The sequence below is a fragment of the Pogoniulus pusillus genome, chromosome 27 (genome assembly GCF_015220805.1).
Source record: "Pogoniulus pusillus isolate bPogPus1 chromosome 27, bPogPus1.pri, whole genome shotgun sequence".
NCBI classification, from domain to species: Eukaryota; Metazoa; Chordata; class Aves; order Piciformes; family Lybiidae; genus Pogoniulus; species Pogoniulus pusillus.
The window spans coordinates 18,187,852-18,207,624 of record NC_087290.1 but is presented as its reverse complement, the minus strand read 5'-3'; the positions used below and the strand labels follow the sequence as shown (position 1 = coordinate 18,207,624).

Sequence of the window (19,773 nt, the reverse complement as noted above, 5' to 3'; positions counted from 1 at the left end):
TCCTCAGGTTCACATGGAACCTCCAATGCTTCAGCTCCCCCCCACTGCCCCTTGTGCTGGCACTGGGCATCACCCAGCAGAGCCTGGCTGCATCCTTCTGCCACTCACCCTGCACATATATATAGGCATTCATGAGGTCACCTCTTAGTCTCCTCCTCTCCAAGCTAAAAAGCCTCAGCTCCCTCAGGCTCTCTTTATGGTACTGGAGTCAGGAAGAGGGTCCCTTAAGGGTCAATGGTGAAGGAGACAAAACACGGGGGTCCATGTTTGGTGTTCTTACACGGGCAGCTGGGATTTGAGGAGTCAGGGAACAGACAAACTCTCCCTACAGAGCAGGTTCCAGCCTCTCTAGTAAATGCTTTTGGTTTTGCAATGAGTTCCAACCTGCAGGCAGCAGCGATTTATCTAATCTCTGCCCCTTCCTGTGACTCTGCTTTTGTTTGGTTGTTTGTTTTGCCAGGGGAGGAAGAACTGCGTGGAGCTGTTTGTGTCCCCCCTGAACAGCAAGCCAGGGATTTCTGAGGCACTCCCATCGGAAGAAGTGCTGCGTTCCCTCAACATCAACATTCTGCACCAGAGCTTAGCCCAGTTTGGAATAACAGAGGTCTCCCCTGAGGTTGGTTATCAGGTTTCTAACCTGTGTTTTGGTAGGGATTAGGCAGTGGTTTCATCCCTGCTCCTTCAGGCTGAGGTTCTCAAGCGTGAGGCAGGAAATGTATAAGCTAAGAAGGCATTAATGCTGTAAGGCAATTACACAGCTAGCCCTGTTTAATTACGTTAATAGTGCTTCATTAGGCTCCCTAAGCCTTTATACCCAGGTCCTCCTCACATGGCTGGGCTACCATTGAAAGCAGGCTTTAGATCTGAGCTTGCATCAACTGCCTTAAAGGAATGAGAGGACACAGCCTCAAGCTGTGCCAGGGCAGGTTGAAGCTGGATGCCAGGTCTTGAGCGACCTGTTCTAGTGAGAGGTGTCCCTGCCTATGGCAGGGGCTTGGAACTGGCTGAGCTTTGAGCTGCCTTCCAACCTAAACCATTCCATGGTTCTATGATTCTAAAACGTTCTTCCCAGCAAGAGTGATTGGCATTGGATGAGCTTTGGAGGTCCCTTCCAGCCCTGACATTCTGTGATTCTATGAAGCTGACTTCCAGCTGGGAGATGTGGGCTGTAAGGGGAAATTTCCAGAGCTCATGCCAAAGTGATGCAATCCCAAAATGTACCATTACAGCCTCCTTGCACCAGGCTTCTGTTGGTTGCCTTTGAAGTGTGTGATGTTAACTTCTTGGAGGAGAAATCAAAGGGAGCAATCATGCACTTAAAGCATACAGAAACCCTCAGTTGTTGTAAGGATGAAGGATCAAAACCAAGAGCTCAGAACTTACAGCAGCCCAGACTGAAAGGCACTTAGGAGCAGAGAGCAGCACAACCTGCTGCTGTGATCAGGAATCAGAGTTGCTCACAGCCCTGTCCAGCCTCACTTTATCTCCAGGGAAGGGCCCAACCACCTCCCTGGGCAACCTGTTGCAGTGTTCCACTACCCTCAAGCCATTGCCCTCATCCTGTCTCTGCAGCCCTTTGCAAACAGTCTCTCTGCAGCCTTCTTGTAGTCCCCTTCAGCTACTGGCAGACTGCTGTAAGGTCTCTCCAGAGTCTCCTCCCCTCCAGGCTGCACACCCCCAGCTCCCTCAGCCTGGCTTTGTAGCAGAGCTGCTCCAACCCCCTGACCATTTTCATGGCCTCCTCTGGACCTGCTCCATCAGCTCCATGTCCTTTCTGTATTGAGGGCTCCAGAGCTGGATGCAGCACTGCAGGTGAGGTCTCAGCAGAGCAGAGCAAAGTGGCAGAATCCCCTCTCTGATCTGCTACCAGCACTGCTTTGGATTCTGTGCTCCACAACCTCCCTGGGCAACCTGTGCCAGTGTCTTACCACCCTCACTGCAAACAACTTCTTCCTAACATCCACTTTCAGTTTCCCCTCTGCCTCTTCAAACCCATTCCTCCTCCTCCTCTCATGACCAGACCTTGTCAATAGTCCCTCCCCTGCCCTCCTGCAGCCCCCTTCACATCCTGCAAGGCCACTCCAAGCTCTCCTCCAGGCCTTCTCTTCTCCAGGCTGCACAGCCCCAACTCTCTCAGCTTGTCCTTATGGCAGAGCTGCTGCAGCCCTCTGAATTTCTTCGTGGCCTCCTCTGGACTGGCTCCAACATTTCAATGTCCTTCTTGTGTTGGCAGCTGCAGAACTGCACCCAGGACTGCACCCAGGACTGCAGGTGAGATCTCACAAGGCACATCATGGACAGGACTTCTTTCTTTTTCACTTTTCCCTGTTTTCTGGGTGTCAACAATTTGTAGTGAGCAGGAAAGTTACCTTCATTCTTATCAGTTCTCCCACATGGAGGAACAAAGTTCTGAATGAGCAGCACTGACGCTGCAGAAAGGAATCCTTATCATGGGTGAGAGATGGCTGAGTTCCAACCCCTTCTGTCATAAGGGAGCAGCCTAATAGTGATTCTGCTGTCCTGAGGTTAGATCCTGCAGAGACATTTCCTTGTTGCTACTGACTTGCTCCAGAGTTGTGTGCCAGATGTGTTGAAGTTGTGCTATACATTTTTTATTGGTTTACAGCACTTGGGAATATTCACTGAGCTTTGTTTTCAGAAAGATAAAGCAGGGAAAGGCTTACCAAGGGAGGTTCACCTCCTCAGTTCAAGAGGGACAGGGATCTATTGAAGAGAATCCAACAGAGGACCACAAGGATGCTGAAGGGATCAAAGATGACATTCTGTACTTCTGTGCTCCACAACCTCCCTGGGCAGCCTGTGCCAGTGTCTCACCACCCTCACTGCAAACAACTTCCTAACATCCAGGTTCAATCTCCCCTCTGCCAGTTCAAACTCATTCCTTCTCCTCCTCCTGTTATGACAAGACCTTGTCAATAGTCCCTCCCCAGCCCTCCTGTAGCCCTCTTCAGATCCTGCAAGGCCACTCCAAGCTCTCCTGGAAGCCTTCTCTTCTCCAGGCTGCAGAGCCCTAGCTCCCTCAGCCTGTCAGAGGTGTTTATGTGTGCACCAGTGTGTGTCCTCTAAAGATGACAGCCTTGGGGCTTCCCAGTTCAGGAAGATAACCTGACAAGTCACCTGCTCTTTGCTCCTGTGCCAAGGGCAAACAGACCCAAGAGTGCTGGGGCTAGAGATAAGCACTGAAGAAAAAGAGGCAGAGTAGGAAGAGGCAGAGTGAGCAGCTCCCGCAGCCCACACGGGAGCTCTGCTGAGCCAGGTGCTTTGCAAGGAGGACCACGACTCCTGCTTGCTTACCTCAACCAGCCCACAGCTCCTGGTGAAGGATTCTCACAGCAGCCAGCCAGAAGGTTTTAGCTCATCTCATGTAACTTGGAGCCCTCCTGGGCTGGGCTCAGGTGCACAGGCAGCCAAGGTGGGTGTGTGAGGAGCAACGTTCAAAGCGAGTGCCACCTGCTGTGGAATGCCACCTGTGGCTAATGCCTGACCAGAGCTGTTTCATCTGTGTTCATTACTGTGTAACTTCTGTTTGTTTTCTCTCTCTTCCTCTTTCTGTTTCATTGCTCAAAAACAGAAGAACGTTTTGCAAGGCCAGCGTGAAGCAGACAAAATCTGGAGCAAGGAAGGATTCTATGCAGTTGTCATATTTCTCAGCATCTTTGTCATTCTAGTAACCTGCTTGATGGTAAGTTTGACTTTTTTGCTTGTTTTTTGCTGTGCTTTACTTGGTGCTTTTCTCAGGGAGAGACTCACCTGCTCTTTACAGGAGAGGTGTCCTCTCAAAGCTATCCTGCGAGGCAGGAGTTGGGCACTCTCATCAGGCTGCAGAGCCAAGGTTTCTAGAAGCACACTTCTTGATTTGAGTCCAGCTGAGGAATTTAACTGGAAGGAAGCTGAAGAAATGAATAACAGACTCTTAAGTCCACAGGATAACTGTGCAGTGACTCAGGTCAGGACTTCTTTTGGCTACAATGTCCCCAGGCAGCGCTACAGGCTGGGGACAGAGTGGCTGAGAGCAGCCAGGCACAAAGGGACCTGGGGGTGCTGGGAGAGAGTAGCTGAAGATGAGGCAGCAGTGCCCAGGTGGGCAGCAGAGCCAGTGGCATCCTGGGCTGGCTCAGGGACAGTGTGGCCAGCAGGACAAGGGATCCCATTCTGTGCTCTATGCTCCACTACCTCCCTGGAAGTATCCAGGACCAGGCTGGATGAGGCCTTGAGAGACCTGTTCTAGTGGGAGGTGTCCCTGCCTATGGCAGGGGGGTTGGAACTGGATGATCCTTGAGGTCCCTTCCAACCTAAACCAGTCTGTGATTTTGGAAGTCAAAACCATAATTCACTGAGCCTGTCAAAATACAGCAGTGCCAAGTTAAGTCTGGTGAACACTGTCATGTTGAGGGAGCTGGGGTTATTTAGCCTGGAGAAGAGGAGGCTCAGGGCAGAGCTCATTGCTGCCTGCAGCTACCTGAAGGGAGATTGTAGCCAGGTGGGGTTGGGCTCTGCTGCCAGGCACCCAGAGACAGAACAAGAGGACACAGCCTCAAGCTGTGCCAGGGCAGGTTCAGGCTGGATGTTAGGAGGGAGTTGTTGTCAGAGAGAGTGATTGGCATTGGAATGGGCTGCCCAGGGAGGTGGTGGAGTCACCATCCCTGGAGGTGTTCAGGAAAAGCCTGGGTGAGGCACTTAGTGCCATGGTCTAGTTGACTGAATAGAGCTGGGTGCTAGATTGGACTGGATGATCTTGGAGGTCTCTTCCAACCTGCTTGATTCTATGATTCTATGCCAATTAATGAGCTGCCTGGCTGTGGATTACCAGAAATAAATGAGAACAAATCAATCAGTGGAGGAAAACAGGGTTAAAACATTTCGAGCTCTTGTTTTAGCGTTGCTGAAACCTGTGCCCTTTGTTTCACTGAGGAGCTGTCAAAGAGCAGCTTATCTTATCCGTGCAATTTAATCCTAAACTCTTCCGAGTGAACAGATGTTTTGTGTGGCTAAGTCTTGTTTAATGGTTGTATTGCTAATGACATTAGGTCAGGTCCCAGCTAAACCTCTAATGCTAATCCCTGAAAAAACAAACCCATCAGATACAGCTATTGGGAAGCTGCGGAGTGGTAGATCTTTATGAGGTGCTACTCGGGCAACAGCTGGCAAAGGGCTTTTGGCTTGCTGCAGAAGAATGCTTTGGCCTAGGCTTTGCCTTTGGGGCTTTGCAAGCCAGGATTCAGTGTGAATGCTTTACAGCAACAGATGAGGCAGAGTAGAAGGTATAAGAGTATCAGCAAACACCTTCTCAAAGCTGCACAAGTGCCTCTCAGCCACCCCCACAACAACACTTAACAGTGATAGGCTAGGGCTGGGTGCTAGGTTGGACTAGATGAGCTTGGAGATCTCTTCCAACCTGCTTGATCCTATGATTCCATGATTCTGTGCTTTGTGCCGTGGAAATGTTTATCCTGTGGTCAACACTGTGTGACACAGCTCCTGACTTAGCTTCTAGGAATGAGCACCACATCCAGCAATCTTCCCAGGGAACTGAGATTGGGTTTTCCTCCTTATTTGTGTAGGTTCTATACAGACTAAAGGAGAAGATCCAGTTGTCACTGAGACAAGAGAAGGAAAAGAAGCAGGAGATCCACCTCTCACCCCTGCCCCTGCAGACATCTCAGGCTGAGTACAAGACTACCAGCAGCATGGTCCAGCCTGAAGAGGCTCGAAAGGTTGTCAGCGTCGTAGTGGATCCTCAAGGCCAATGTGTTCCTGAGCACAAACCTCCCCTGTGTGCCAGTCCATCTCCTTTCAGAATGAAACCTGTGGGGCTCCAGGAAAGGTAGGATGGTGCATTCAGCATTCACCTTGCTTGGTTAATACTCATGCTGCATGATTTCATCTGTGGCTCTTCTGTCGACGAATGGGAGGCTTTGCCATATGGACAAAGGAGAAGTGGGGTTTTGGGGTGTTAGTGTCTCTCTCATGAGTATGTTCTCCCCTTTCCATCTGAGTCTGGGCTGAGTTAACTGCAGTACTGGAATACTAGTTTCTAATCCCAACAATCTCCTTTCCAGTAATTACTCCAAAGAAATTATTTTTTGTTTTCCTTTGGTATTTGCCTGTTTTGATCCAGGAGATGCTGGCAGAGGGCACAAGAGTTGGTTCTCTTTTGCCAGTAAATGATTGTCAGAGAATCCCTAGCACGTGGGAAAGATGAAGCCTTTACACTGAGTGGATCTACCAATCTCATGCAGTGTTTTCATTATCACCTCTGATCAGTTTTAATTCCTGAATCCAGCTTCCCATGATGGTCAGGACACAGTCCAGTGTCTGTATGCTTTACATAAAAGGAAACAGTGATTAGTAGTGAAAGTGACCCTGATAGAATCAACCAGGTAGGAAGAGACCTCCAAGCTCATCCAGTCCAACCTAGCACCCAGCCCTGGCCAATCAACCAGACCATGGCACTAAGTGCCCCAGCCAGGCTTGGCTTCAACACCTCCAGGGACGGTGACTCCACCACCTCCCTGGGCAGCCCATTCCAATGCCAATCACTCTCTCTGCCAACAACTTCCTAACAACATCCAGACAAGACCTTGCCCTGGCACAGCTTGAGGCTGTGTTCCCTTATTCTGTTGCTGCTTGCCTGGCAGCAGAACCCAACCCCACCTGGCTACAGCCTCCCTGCAGGGAGCTGCAGACAGCAATGAGCTCTGCCCTGAGCCTCCTCTTCTGCAGGCTGCACACCCCCAGCTTCTTCAGCTTGTCCTCCCAGGGCTTTGCTCCAGGCCCCTCCCCAGCCTTGCTGCCCTTCTCTAGACACCTTCCAGCACCTCAACATCTCTCTTGAATTGAGTGGCCCAGAACTGGACACAGCACTCAAGGTGTGGCCTGAGCAGTGCTGAGCATGTGCCCATACTTGGGCACCAGACCTTGCCACTGATTTTACCTCTCAAAAACTGGGCCACTGCTCTCTTTGCAAAGCTACTTAAATTTCCCCACAGGAGAATGCACAGTGGCATCTGTCTCTCCTCTGTTACAAACCTGTGTAGTTTCTTGCCTGATGGCTGCAGGCCTCTGTCATAAAGCATCAGTGCTCTGAAAAACTGATGCAGCTTGCAGCCACACAACTGAACTCTTCAACCCCGGCACGGACCACAGCTGAAAGAGCAGAAACCATGCAGGGAAATCAGAATGAAAGGGAGACTGAGCAGAGCCTGGGCTGGGAGGGCTCTCAGAGTTGAGCAGCAACCCTGATTCAGCTCCAGCCACAGCATTCAATGGCAGAGATTTTATCAATGACTTTCTGAGCCACAGACAGGGCTAAAGGAGAGGGACTGAGAGGAGGAGACTGGGGAAGGGACTGGGGGAAAAGTGATGAGGAGAGGCTGAGGGAGCTGGGCTGGGTTAGCCTGGAGGAGACTCAGGGGGGACCTTAGCACACTCTACAGCTACCTGAAGGGAAGGGGTAGTCAGGTGGGGGTCAGGCTCTGCTGCCAGGCAACTTGTGCCAGGATGAGAGGGCATGGCCTGAAGCTGTGCCAGGGGAGGGTTAGGTTGGATGTTAGGAAGCACTTCCTGATGGAAAGGGGAATTAGAGACTGGAATGGGCTGCCCAAGGCAGTGGTGGAGTTGGCATCCCTGGAGGTGTTTCAGGCAAGCTTGGCTGTGGCACTTGGTGCCATGGTCTGGTGTCTGTGGTGGTGTTAGGTCCTAGGCTGGAGTGGATGATCTCAGAGCTCTACTCCAGCCTCAGTAATTCTGGGATTCTGTCATTCTTCCTTAAGTAAAAGATGCTGAAAGGCAAAGCTGTCATAAGATATGTAGTGGTATGACTGCAGCTGAAAGAATAAGGAGTGAAGCAAGTAAATATGTTTTGATAGTTGTTCTCATTGCACAGGACCCTAAAAATAAAGCACACAAGCATGGAGATCTCCTCCTTAGTTTGTAATACCTAGTACCTAACACAGCATATGTAGTGGTTGAGGGAGTTTGGGGTGAAGGGATTTGTAGTGGAGTTTGTACTTGAAGACCAGGGAAGAATTTTTTCTGTTGCTCAAACAACAAAAATAAAAACCTGTTGATCTAAGAACTTAATTCCCAGCACCACAGATAGGAACTCAGCACTCAGAATGGTTTGGGTTGGAAAGGACCTCAAAGCTCAGCCAGTTCCAACCCCCCACCATAGGCAGGGACACTTCCCACTAGAACAGGTTGCTCAAGGCCTCATCCAGCCTGGCCTTGAACACCTCCAGGGAAGTTGTAGAGCACAGAAGCACAGAATGGGATCAAAGATCCCATTGGGTGATTCTGTGCTCCACAACCTCCCTAGGCAGCCTGTGCCAGTGTCTCACCACCCTCACTGCAAAGAACCCTTTCCTAACATCCACTTTCAATCTCCCCTCTGCCTCTTCAAACCCATTACTTCTCCTCCTGTCATTACCAGAGCTTGTCAGTAGTCCCTCCCCAGCCCTTCTGTAGCCCCTTTCAGATCCTGCAAGGCCACTCCAAGCTCTCCTCCAAGCCTTCTCTTCTCCAGGCTGCACAGCCCCAACTCTCTCAGCCTGTGCTCACAGCAGAGCTGCTGCAGCCCTCTCAGCATCTTGGTGGCCTCCTCTGCACTGGCTCCAAGACTTCCATGTCCTGCTTGTGCTGGGGGCTCCAGAACTGCCCCCAGGACTGCAGGTGGAGTCTGATGAGAGCAGAGCTAAGGGGCAGAATCCCCTCCCTTGCCCTGCTGGCCACATTTCTCCTGATGCAGCCCAGGACACGATTGACTGTCTGGGGCTAATACCCCTAAACAAAATTTCATCCTCTGGAAGGACAAAGTTCTGAGTCAGATGTGTTAAAATTGAAAGCTGAAATACAAAGAGGAACCTGAACCTGATGTTTGAGCAAACAGACCTGGCATTTCAGCTTAGTGCTAAGGGAAAAAAGAAGCTGAAGGCACAGAGCTCTTGAGCTTCTGACATGAAAGAGCACCAGAAACTGTGCCATTGTGGAAAAATGAAAGCAGATGCCCTGAGGTCCCATTTTGCAGTTCATGTTTAACACATGTACAATTTAGCAGCACAAATCCACTTCTAAGGGACTGTGGTTTAAGTCTGTTTCATGTTCAGTAATATGAAGATACCAGGGATGCGAGGGAGAGAATTTTAGGGAGCAGGTTGTCTTCTCCTCCTCTGAAATAAGCAGCTGTTACTTACTGCATCCTGTACTGTGGATACATTAGCACAGATTTTGACTCTCAGAAGCACAGGAAGCAAAAAATAATAATAATACAGCAGCACACCACCCTCAGGTAACACCTAATGGTCAAGTATGTGACAGGTAAAAACCCCTCTCCACCTTTCTGCCCCACAGCAACCTTGCATGGGGCTACCCTAGGCCATCCCTGTTACATGGTGCCCTAATGCTGTGCACAGAACAGCCTGGTCACAGCCCTTTTTCTGACAGTATGGGGTGGGATCAAGGCTGATGGTCCACTCCTATTCATAGGTTCAACTTGAGGGCACTCATTCAAGAGCATTTGCTATCCTCGTTTTGGTTTGTGCCAGGGGAAGCAGCTCTCGACAGCCTCATGTGGGTATGGGAACTTGACAGACTTAGCATTGAGATTCCTTTGGCCAGGTGGCTTCACAGTGGTTCCTGAGCAGTGTTTGCATAGAATCATAGAATCAGTCCACAAGGATCTTCTAGTTCCAACCCCCCTGCTATGGGCAGGGACACCTCACACTAGAGCAGGCTGTCCACAGCCTCATCCAGCCTGGCCTTAAACACCTCCAGTGATGAGGCTTCCACCACCTCTTTGAGCAACCTGTGCCAGTGTCTCACCACCCTCACTGCAAGCAACTTCTTCCTAACGTCCACTTTCACTCTCCCCTCTGCCAGTTCAAACCCATTCCTCCTCATCCTCTCATTCCAAGTCCTTGTCAATAGTCCCTCCCCAGCCCTCCTGGAGCTCCCTTCAGACACTGCAAGGCCACTCTGAGGTCTCCTCCAAGCCTTCTCTTCTCCAGGCTGCAGAGCCCCAGCTCTGTTCTCAGTGTTCTGTGATGCTGCAGGACGTCAGCAGTGCCCTGCAGAGGGGGACAGTCACCTCCCTGGCCCTGCTTGTCACTGCTCCTGACACAGGAATATTCCCAATACCAGACCCAAGTCCGTGTTTGTTCTGCCTATAGGGACAGGCTCTCATGCAGTGGATTTTTGTAAGGCTCAGCATCCCTGGAGAGACCTCATCTTGAGCACTGCCTCCACTTTTGGGCTCCCCATGTGAAGAGGGACAGAGATCTGCTGGAGAGGGTCCAGTGGAGGACTATGAGGATGATGAGGGGACTGGAGCACTGCCTGATGAGGAGAGGCTGAGGGACCTGGGGCTGCTCAGTCTGGAGAAGACTGAGAGGAGATCTAATCAATGTCTATAACTCTCTGAGGGCTGGGGGTCAGGAATGGGGGACAGGCTCTGCTCACTGCTCCCTGGCATAGGACAAGCAGCAATGGATGGAAGCTGCAGCACAGCAGGTTCCAGCTCAGCACAAGGGGTTGACTGGAAGGGTCCCAGAGCCCTGGCACAGGCTGCCCAGAGAGGTTGTGGAGTCTCTTCTGTGGAGCCTTTCCAGCCCTGTCTGGATGTGCTCCTGTGTGCCCTGAGCTGGACTGTGTGGTCCTGCTCTGGCAGAGGGGTTGGACTCGAAGATCTCACTGGGTCCCTCCAGCCCTTGACATCCTGTGAGCTGTGATCCGGCATAGGTGACCCTGCTCTGGCAGGGGGGCTGGACTCGATGGACTCTTTGGGTCCCTTCCCGCCCCTGACGTCCCGTGAGCCTGCGGAGGCTCAGGTCCCGCAGCAGCGGCAGGGCAGCCGCGGGCAGGCGGCGGCTCCGCTCTCTGCCGGCGCTCTCCGCTCCGTGCCTGGCCGGGCGGGGGCGAGCGCCACCTGCAGCCTGCGGCCAGTACTGCCACCCCCCGGCTCCGGCCGCAGCGCCGCCTGCGGCTCCGCTCGCTGCCTGCGGCTCCCGGAGGAGGGAAGGTGTCAGGTAGTGAGGGTGGTGCCTCGGGAGGCTGCTTCTTTTCCTTCCTACTGCGGTAGGCAAGTGAAGGGCTGGCTTCAGAGCTCCCTGGCGTCTTCCAGACCAGTCAGCTCAAAATCACCGAATGTTAGAGGTTGGATGAGACCTCCAGAGATCAGCCAGTCCAGCCCCTGCCAAAGCAGCATCACCCAGGGCAGTCCACACAAGGATGCATCCAGCTGGGGTTGCAGAGGCTCCAGAGAAGGAGACTCCACAGCCTCTCTGGGCAGCCTGCTCCAGGGCTCTGGCACCCTCACTCCAAAGAACTTTCTCCTCCTGTGGAGCTGAAACCTTCTCTGTTCCAGTTTGCATCCATTGCTCCTTGGCTTATTGCTGTGCAGCACCCAAAAGAGCTTGGCCCCCTCCACTGGACCCCCACCCCTCAGCTATCGATAGACATTGCTCAGATCCCCTCTCAGCCTTCTCTTCTGCAGACTAAACAGCCCCAGGGCTCTCAGTCTCGATTCACAGGGGGGATGCTTAAGTCCCAGAACTTCACAAAACACTTCAGAGTTGCTATTGTCACAGTAAGGAGATCTCACTGTGGCCTTCGGGTATCTGAAGTGGGCTACAAGAAGGCTGGGGAGGGACCTTTTATGCTGTCAGGTAGTGATAGGACTGGGGGGGAATGGAGCAAAACTAGAAGTGGGTAGATTAAGATTGGATGTTAGGAAGAAGTTGTTCAGCATGAGGGTGGTGAGAGCCTGGCAGGGGTTGCCCAGGGAGGTGGTGAAAGCCTCATCCCTGGAATTTTCTAAGGCGAGTCTGGTTGTGGTTCTGGCCAACTTGATCTAGTGTGAGATGTCCCTGCCCATGGCAAGGGGGTTGGAACTGGATGATGCTTGAGGTCCCTTCCAGCCCTGACAATTCTGTGATTCTGGGAAACAGCTCTTCTGCTCTGTGTGTTAAAAAAGGCAGTGCTTTGGACTGTGCTTCTCAGTCATTTGTATTCCATCCTAGCCCCAGAGGCCTGTAACTGTGGCTATTACATCTAAATGATCAGTTGGGAAAATCACAGCACTTTGGGGTTGTTTTCTTTTTGCAGTCTGCTACACATTCACTGGAAAATTTGCTTGTCTAAAAGCAATAGCTCCTCATGCTCACATACCAGAATGCTAGGGGCATGCAGGGCTCTCATTCAGGCCAAGTAATATTAAATGTGCTTCATGCTCAGGCTTTGGGGTTTTTTTTCTCTGCAAATAAATACAGGAGGATGAATATAGTAGAATAGGACAGAAAAATGTTTAACAGGTAGAGAAAAAAAAAAAGCCAACAAACTGGCAGAGAAAGTGAAATACTTTGTAAATGTAAACCAAAATAATTCTGCAGCAGTCTGGAAGCACTGCTGGGGCAGAGGAGAACAGAAGATGCTGTGCAAGAGGGGAGGCAGCAATGCCAGCGTGAGCAGTGCTGGAGGGGAGAGAACCACTCACTGCTCACAGAGCATAGCTGCTGCAAAGAAAATGATGCTGTGGCTGATCTGTTACATGTCTGCAAAACCATTCACTGTGAGGAATCATTTCAAGTTAATGCTCAGAGGGCAGCACCTTGCAGTTAGACTACTGTAAACATGCCAGGCTTTGTAGTTTATGGCACAAGTGTGGGAGCTTAATGTATTTACAGGAAGAGGCCTTGAATTTCCTGGCTCAAATATATTTGCTTTGCATGGATTTACACTATTGTGTGGAGCTGAATGTGCTTTCTGCATTCTTAATTTAAATCCTAGGGGTTGTTGTCAGTGTCCAAAGAAGACTGGCTGAGGCACTTAGTGCCATGGTCTGGTTGATTGGCCAAGGCTGGGTGCTAGGTTGGACTGGATGAGCTTGGAGCTCTCTTCCAACCTGGCTGATTCTGTGAAAATGTCAGTGTAATTGTTCAAAGCCAGCACAAAAGTACCAGAGGTCAATTTTCTGGTGGGATCCTGTCAGAAGGAGTTTGCAGAGCACCAGGGAACAGGAAAATGAGTTTGAGTTGAGTCAGAAATCTTTGTGTTCAGGTCCATCTCTGCCACCAACTCATTAGAGCATGTTTTGGATATGGCAAATAAAACTCCTGTAGCCACATTCTTTGCCCCTGGATTGGAACTGGCTGTTAGGTGTTTCTGTCTGAAGAATCATAGACTCATAGAATCAGCCAGGTTAGAGGAGACCTCCAAGCTCATCCAGTCCAACCTAGCAACCAGCCCTATCCAACCAACCAGACCTTGGCACTAAATGCTTCATCCAGGCTTTGCTTGAACGCCTCCGAGGATGGCGACTCCACCACCTCCCTGGGCAGCCCATTCCAATGCCAATCACTCTCTCTGCCAACAACTTCCTCCTAACATCCAGCCTAGACCTCCCCTGACACAACTTGAGGCTGTGTCCCCTTGTTCTGTTGCTGCTTGACTGGGACCAGAGCCCAACCTCAGCTGGCTACAGCCTCCCTTCAGGTAGTAGTAGACAGCAATGAGCTCTGCCCTGAGCCTCCTCTGATGCAGGCTGCACCCCCCCAGCTCCCTCAGCCTCTCCTCATAGGGCTGTGCTCCAGGCCCCTCCCCAGCCTTGCTGCCCTTCTCCAAACACCTTCCAGCACCTCAACATCTCTCTTGAATAGAAGAGCCCAGAACTGGATACAGCACTCCAGGTGTGGCCTGAGCAGTGCAGAGTACAGGGGCAGAAGAACCTCCCTTGTCCTCCTGGCCAGACTGTTCTTTACCTCCCACTTGCACTTGTTCAAAGTTTCCACTGGTGCAGGACCCCTCTGAGAAACGTTTTACAAGTGCTGGAGCTCTGAGTTGCACAAATGTCTGTTCTGTCCAACTCACTGCAGTTGTCTTTGCTTATCTGATGTGTAGGAAGAGGACAGGAATGTGAATTGTCCCCTTTCTCTGCCAGGGAAGTGAACTCAGGCAGCAGCCAGACAAAGACCCTTTAAAAACCATGTTTTAACTGTTCAGTTCCTGGCTGGTTGAGATGTTTTGGTTGTGGCTAGAGAACATTGCAGCAAGAAAAACCTCTGTGGGAGTTACCATCTCAGTAAATAGATGCAAATAGCTATGTACTAGCTCCCAGCCTTACACCCACTGTCCCTCTTCCTGTGTCTCTAGCACCTCTTGCAAACTGCTTCGGCTCAGCGTGGACAGAGAGGACGTTTCCACTCCTAGCTCCATCTCTTCTCCTTTAAACTGTCCCACCTGTTTGGGGATTTTTTTAGCTGTTGCAAAGAGCTAAAAGCTCTTCCGAGCACATGACATTAATTCCTGGGAGTGCATCATTCAGGTGAAGTAACCCACCCTGGTATGGGGAAATCCTTCCTGAGCAGCTTTGTAGTCCTCTGAGATGCCAGGGAGCGCTCAGCTCAGCGCTCAGTGCATGTCTAACCCTAGGTGTTGCCTTTGCTGCCCTGTGAGATTTAGTCAGGACTTTTGTAGTGAATTTATTATACTCCCAGCTCTCTTATCTGGGAATTTATTCGTGTTACTCCAGTTGCTACTGGTTTTAGCTTGTACACAGGAAGCCGCCGTGCCAATCAGTGTGGTTCCCAAGGTGACAGGAAACCCTGTTTGCTCGGATGTTGATTGTGCTTGTCTTTGCTGCTCCACCCATCGCATTTTCTTCCTTTTTGGCTCGAGTTAAGAGAAATTAATCAGTGGCCACCATCTGGTAGACAGTTCTGGTGGCTTTGCAGTGATTTGTCCAGCTGATCTTCCGAAAAGCAACGCACGGCACAAGAAACTGAGGGGATGTAGCCATAGAGTCACAGAATGGTCTCGGTTGGAAGGGACCTCGAAGATCATCTAGTTCTGAGATTTAAATGATTCTCAGGTCTGGGATCAACCAAGCCATTGTTGCCCTGGGCACGTGAGTAGTTTCAGTTGTGTGAGCAATCCTCTTGTCTTGTCCAGCATCAGGTTCAGGTTTTTAAGCACAATTTGGCCAGAGGGTTAACAGGATCACAGGCTCACAGGCTGTTAGGGGTTGGAAGGGACCTCTGCAGATCTTCCAGTCCAACCCCCCTCTGCCAGAGCAGGAGCAGAGAATCTACTGCAGGTCACGCAGGAATGAATCCAAACAGGGCTGGAAGAGAAGGAGACTCCACAACCTCTCTGGGCAGCCTGTGCCAGGGCTCTGGCACCCTTACACTCAAGAAGTTCTTCCTCATCTTGAGCTGGAACTTCCTGTGCCGCAGTTTATACCCATTTCCCCTTGTCCTATCCCAGGGTGCAAGTGAGCAGAGTTTGTCCCCTCCCTCTTGACCCCCAGCCCTCATCTGTTTAAAAACACTGATTAGAGTCCCTCTAAATCTTCTCTTCACCAGACCAAACAGCCCCAGGTCCCTCAGCCTCTCCATGCAGGGCAATGCTCCAGCCCCTTCATCATCTTTGTGTCCCTCTGATGGACAACAGCAATGCAGCTTTCCAGTGACTGATTTCCTTCACTCCTCTCTGCCTCTGCTTCGCTTCTGTGGCCATCCATCCCAGGCAGGCTTTCTGTGAATGCTTCACCAGCTGTCCCAGGGTGCAGGCAGAGTAGGACATCTGGGAAGGTGAGGAGGAGAAGCACAGTAGCTGAACATGAAGGCTCTTAGTATCTTGATAGGCTGTGCCCAGGCAGGATGTGTCTTCTGTGAGATTTACATCCAAACACATCACCTCTTCACGTGGGCAGCTTGGAAATGCCAGGCTGAGGGACAAAGAGAGGAAGAAGAGAACCAGTTTCATTGTGAGATTGGGTTAGAAGCAGGGTGAAATGCAGTCCCTCTAATGAGTCCTTGACAAGAACCCACAGGTGCTGATGTCAGTAGAATAAACAGTTGATGTAGAAGGAAGTGTCCTGATGAGATAGACCAGGGTTTGAGATGTACTGGAAAGGTTCCTTTTGCTATGTGTGGGGACCTTTATAGAAGTCTTCTTGAGTGCCTCTGTTAATCACAGGATGGCAGGAGTTGGAAGGGATTGCTGGAGACCTTTTTCAGCCCAAAAAGCCAATCAGAGCCTGAGCTGCAGCCAGAGCAGTGTGGGCAGCAGGGCAAGGGAACTGATCCTCCCCCTCTGCTCCACACTAGTGAGACCCCACCTGGAGTACTGCATCCAGCTCCGGAGCCTCTGTTACAAGAGGGAGATGGAGCTGCTGGAAGGTGTCCAGAGAAGGGCCATGAGGATGAGCAGAGGGCTGGAGCTGCTCTGCTGTGAGGAGAGATTGAGGGAGTTGGGGTTGTTCAGTCTGGAGAGAAGAAGGCTCCCAGGTGACCTTCTTGTGGCCTTTCAGTATCTGAAGTGGGCTACAAGAAAGCTGGGGAGGGACTTTTGAGGTGCCAGGTAGTGATAGGACTGGGGGGAATGGAACAAAGCTGGAAATGAGGAGATTCAGACTGGATGTTAGGAAGAAGTTCTTCAGCATGAGGGTGATGGGAGTCTGGAAGGGGTTGCCCCAGGAGGTGGTGGAAACCTCATCCCTGGAAGCTTTTAAGGCCAGGCTGGATGTGGCTCTGGGCAACCTGATCTAGCATGAGGTGTCCCTGCCCATGGCAGGGAGTTTGGAGCTAAATGATGCTTGAGGTCTCTTTCATCCCTGACAATTCTGTGATTCTGTGGCTTTCCAGCTAAGGCAAGTGAGACATTAACTGTCTGAGTGAGTGACCCAAGCTGTTACTGCAGATCACTGCTCTGGCTTCTTCCAACACCTGAGCTCATGAGCTTTGCCTTCAGGTTTTGCACCAGGGCTGTCTGTAAAAGCTACCATAGCAGGATTTCTTTCTGACACAGGAACGTCTCTTCTGTTCCCTGTCAAGGAATATACTTTTGATCATTAGGCTGTGTGTACTGTTGCCATTAATTTATGGCAGCTATAATTACCCCTGTGATGTGAATCCTGTGGTTTGATAACAGGGAGCAAAGCCGAGCGCTGCGGCTTCATGTGACCGCTCAAATATGCGATAGGCATCAGGAGGGGAAGTGCTGTATATAATTCCCACACAGAAAAATGTCGTTGAGGACAATGTTTCTCTAGGGAACTCAGTCCCCATGCTTTGCAATGACCAATTGTAGCTCTCTGGAAGGCTGTGATGCCAGTGAAAGCTGGGGCCAGTGCTGGGCAGGAGGCAGCTGAGCCTGCCCCTCTTCCAGGGCTGGCGCTTCTGCTTTCCACCATGCTTGTCTTTGAGATGTCTCAAACCCTTCCTGCTCGTAGCAAATTCCTCCAGAGGACTGCTTCATAGTCAAGAGGCTTTGGGTTCCTCTCCCCTGCATTTGATGGTGGATGTAACAGCACAGCCTTGCAACAAATGAAGGCAAGCAATCAGAAGAGCAGGGAAGCACACAAGAGCTAATCAATCCACTTTGCATGGCCTTGTTTCGCTTCAGGCTCCACTTTGTTTTGCCTCAGTGGATTTGGAGAGGCATCTGGGAAGAGAATTTGGCCCACTGAGCACACAATACTGAATAGGTTTGTGAAAGCAGAAGGCATTGTGAAAAGCAGAAAGCTGGTGTTGTAATTAATCCCAGGGGTAATCCTCTGGCTAGAGAGGATGCATTTACAGTTTACTGATAAGATTAGAATAAAAGAAAGGTTTTCTGCTTTGTCACAAGGATTTCCCTAAATGTAGATGGCCTAAATACCTCTCAAGTGCCCATGCCTGCTGGTCACTATTGCCTGGCTCCCAGCTACACAGCTCATTGTCCTGGGACAGTGCAGAGGTCATAAGGGGGGCTGAGAAATCTGTCTGAAGGAAAAAGCACAGATGGCATCGAACACAAAGACATGGAAGGAACCTTTGGTTCTGGATGGTCCATGTCCAAGGGAATGCTGGATCAGGCCTTGAGCAACCTGCTCTAGTGGGAGGTGTCCCTGCCTATAGTGAGGGGGTGGAACTGGATGAGCTTTGTTTCCTTTCCAGCCTAAACCATTCTATGCTTTATTTCTTGTGCCACTTTTGACCAATGCCACCAGGCCTTTGCTAATAGAGAAGAGCTTTGAGGCAATTATAGTGATTTCATTCTGAAATGTCCAGTCTGTAGTGACAAAACAGATCCTAAATGTCTGTGCTCTGGCTCATGCCTTCATCTCTGAGCAGAGGCACAGATGCATTTTGCATCTCTAGAGCCCAGCCTATGCGCTCCTCTATGGGAAAGCAGGCAGTGGCCAGGGCCCTAACCTTCAAGGGATCTGCTGAGCTCTGTGAAAAGGAGCTCCAGTTCACTTACCTGTCTGTTTTCATCAGATACTTGGCTCTTAATGTGACTCTACATCTTGACAATACCTCTTTTAAAGGTCTATCTAATCTCTGAAGTGGAAGATAAAGCACATCCTGTACGCAGACATTTACAGCTGTCAGTTAAAAGTGTTCAAGCATTGCTCCACTTCAGATTGCAAGCCTAAAGTGGATCTCCAAAACTTCAATTCAAAAGGCAATCCAGGCACTTTGTATGTTAGTACACTTGTTTGAGCAAAATTGCCCCTAGAAAGCAAGGCTGGGAAACCAGACTGCTAAAGTGGATGGAGAAGAGAAAGCTGGGAAGAGGGAAAGGTTTATAGGTATCAGCTCCAGGGACTTCAGAAGCAGCTGAATGGCATGGCCAAGTGCACATCACAGGCTCACAGGCTGTTAGGGGTTGGAAGGGACCTCTGGAGATCTTCCAGTCCAACCACCAGCCACATCAGGAGCAGAGAATCCAGCACAGGTCACACAGGAGCACATCCAGACAGGGCTGGAAAGGCTCCAGAGAAGGAGACTCCACAACCTCTCTGGGCAGCCTCTGCCAGGGCCTCTGTCAGCCTAACCACTCAAGAAGTTCTTTCTTATGTTGAAGTGGAAGTTTCTGTGCTGTAGTCTACATCCACTGCCCCTTGTCCTATCCCAGGGTGCAAGTGAGAAGAGTTTGTTCCCTCCCTCTTGACCCCCAGCCCTCATCTATTGATAAACACTGATTAGATCCCCTCTTAATTCTTCTCTTCATCAGGCCAAACAGCCCCAGTTCCCTCAGTCTCTCCCTGTAAGGCAGTACTCCAGCTCCATCATCATCTTCATAGCCCTCTCTTGGACTTTCTCCAGTAGATCCCTGTCCCTACTAAACTGGGGTGCCCAGAACTGAACACAGTATTCCACATGAGGTCTCAGCAGGGCAGAGTAGAGGGGCAGGAGAACCTGCCTTGATCTGCTGGCCACGCTCCTCTGAGTGCACATACGTGGTTCCTGTCTCTAGGAGCCTAAATCCCAACAGCTGGTAGTATGACCTAAGCACATAGCTCAGTTTGGAAGTGAGACTTCTCCTTCCAAAGCACATGAGGTAAAAGACTTCTAGTTCTGTAGAGGCAGCCTTAGGTGCTTCGTGTACTGTGTGCTGCAGTGGAGTGGTTTGCAGGCTGCTTGGGGCAGTGTGGCTGGAGAGCTGCTGGCAGAAAGGGACTCTCAGGGTTGTAATAGACAGGAGCTGAATGTGAGCCAGCAGTGTGCCCAGGTGGCCAAGAAAGTCAATGGCATCCTGGCTGGTATCAGAAATGCTGTGGCCAGCAAGAGCAGGGAGGGGATTGTGTCCTTGGACTCTGCTCTGGTGAGGCCACAGCTTGAGTGCTGTGTTCAGTTTTGGGCACCTCAATTCACAAGAGCTGTGGAGGTGCTGGAGGCAGTGCAGAGGAGGGCAAGGAAGCTGGGGAAGGGCCTGGAGAATAGATCTGGTGAAGAGCTACTGAGGGAGCTGGGGATGGGTAGTGTGAAACAG

At 50.8% G+C, this 19,773-nt stretch overlaps 1 protein-coding gene across 2 annotated transcripts in view; it reads left to right on the top strand.

Moving 5' to 3' along the window:
- Nucleotides 1-19,773, top strand: part of PTPRR (protein tyrosine phosphatase receptor type R) — a 103,357-nt gene that overhangs the window by 43,316 nt on the left and 40,268 nt on the right. For both annotated transcript variants that reach the window (XM_064166238.1, XM_064166237.1), the window contains exons 4-6: nt 461-616; nt 3,593-3,703; nt 5,583-5,845. In XM_064166238.1, the coding sequence (XP_064022308.1) occupies nt 461-616; nt 3,593-3,703; nt 5,583-5,845 (530 nt within the window). The remainder of the gene's footprint in view (nt 1-460; nt 617-3,592; nt 3,704-5,582; nt 5,846-19,773) is intronic.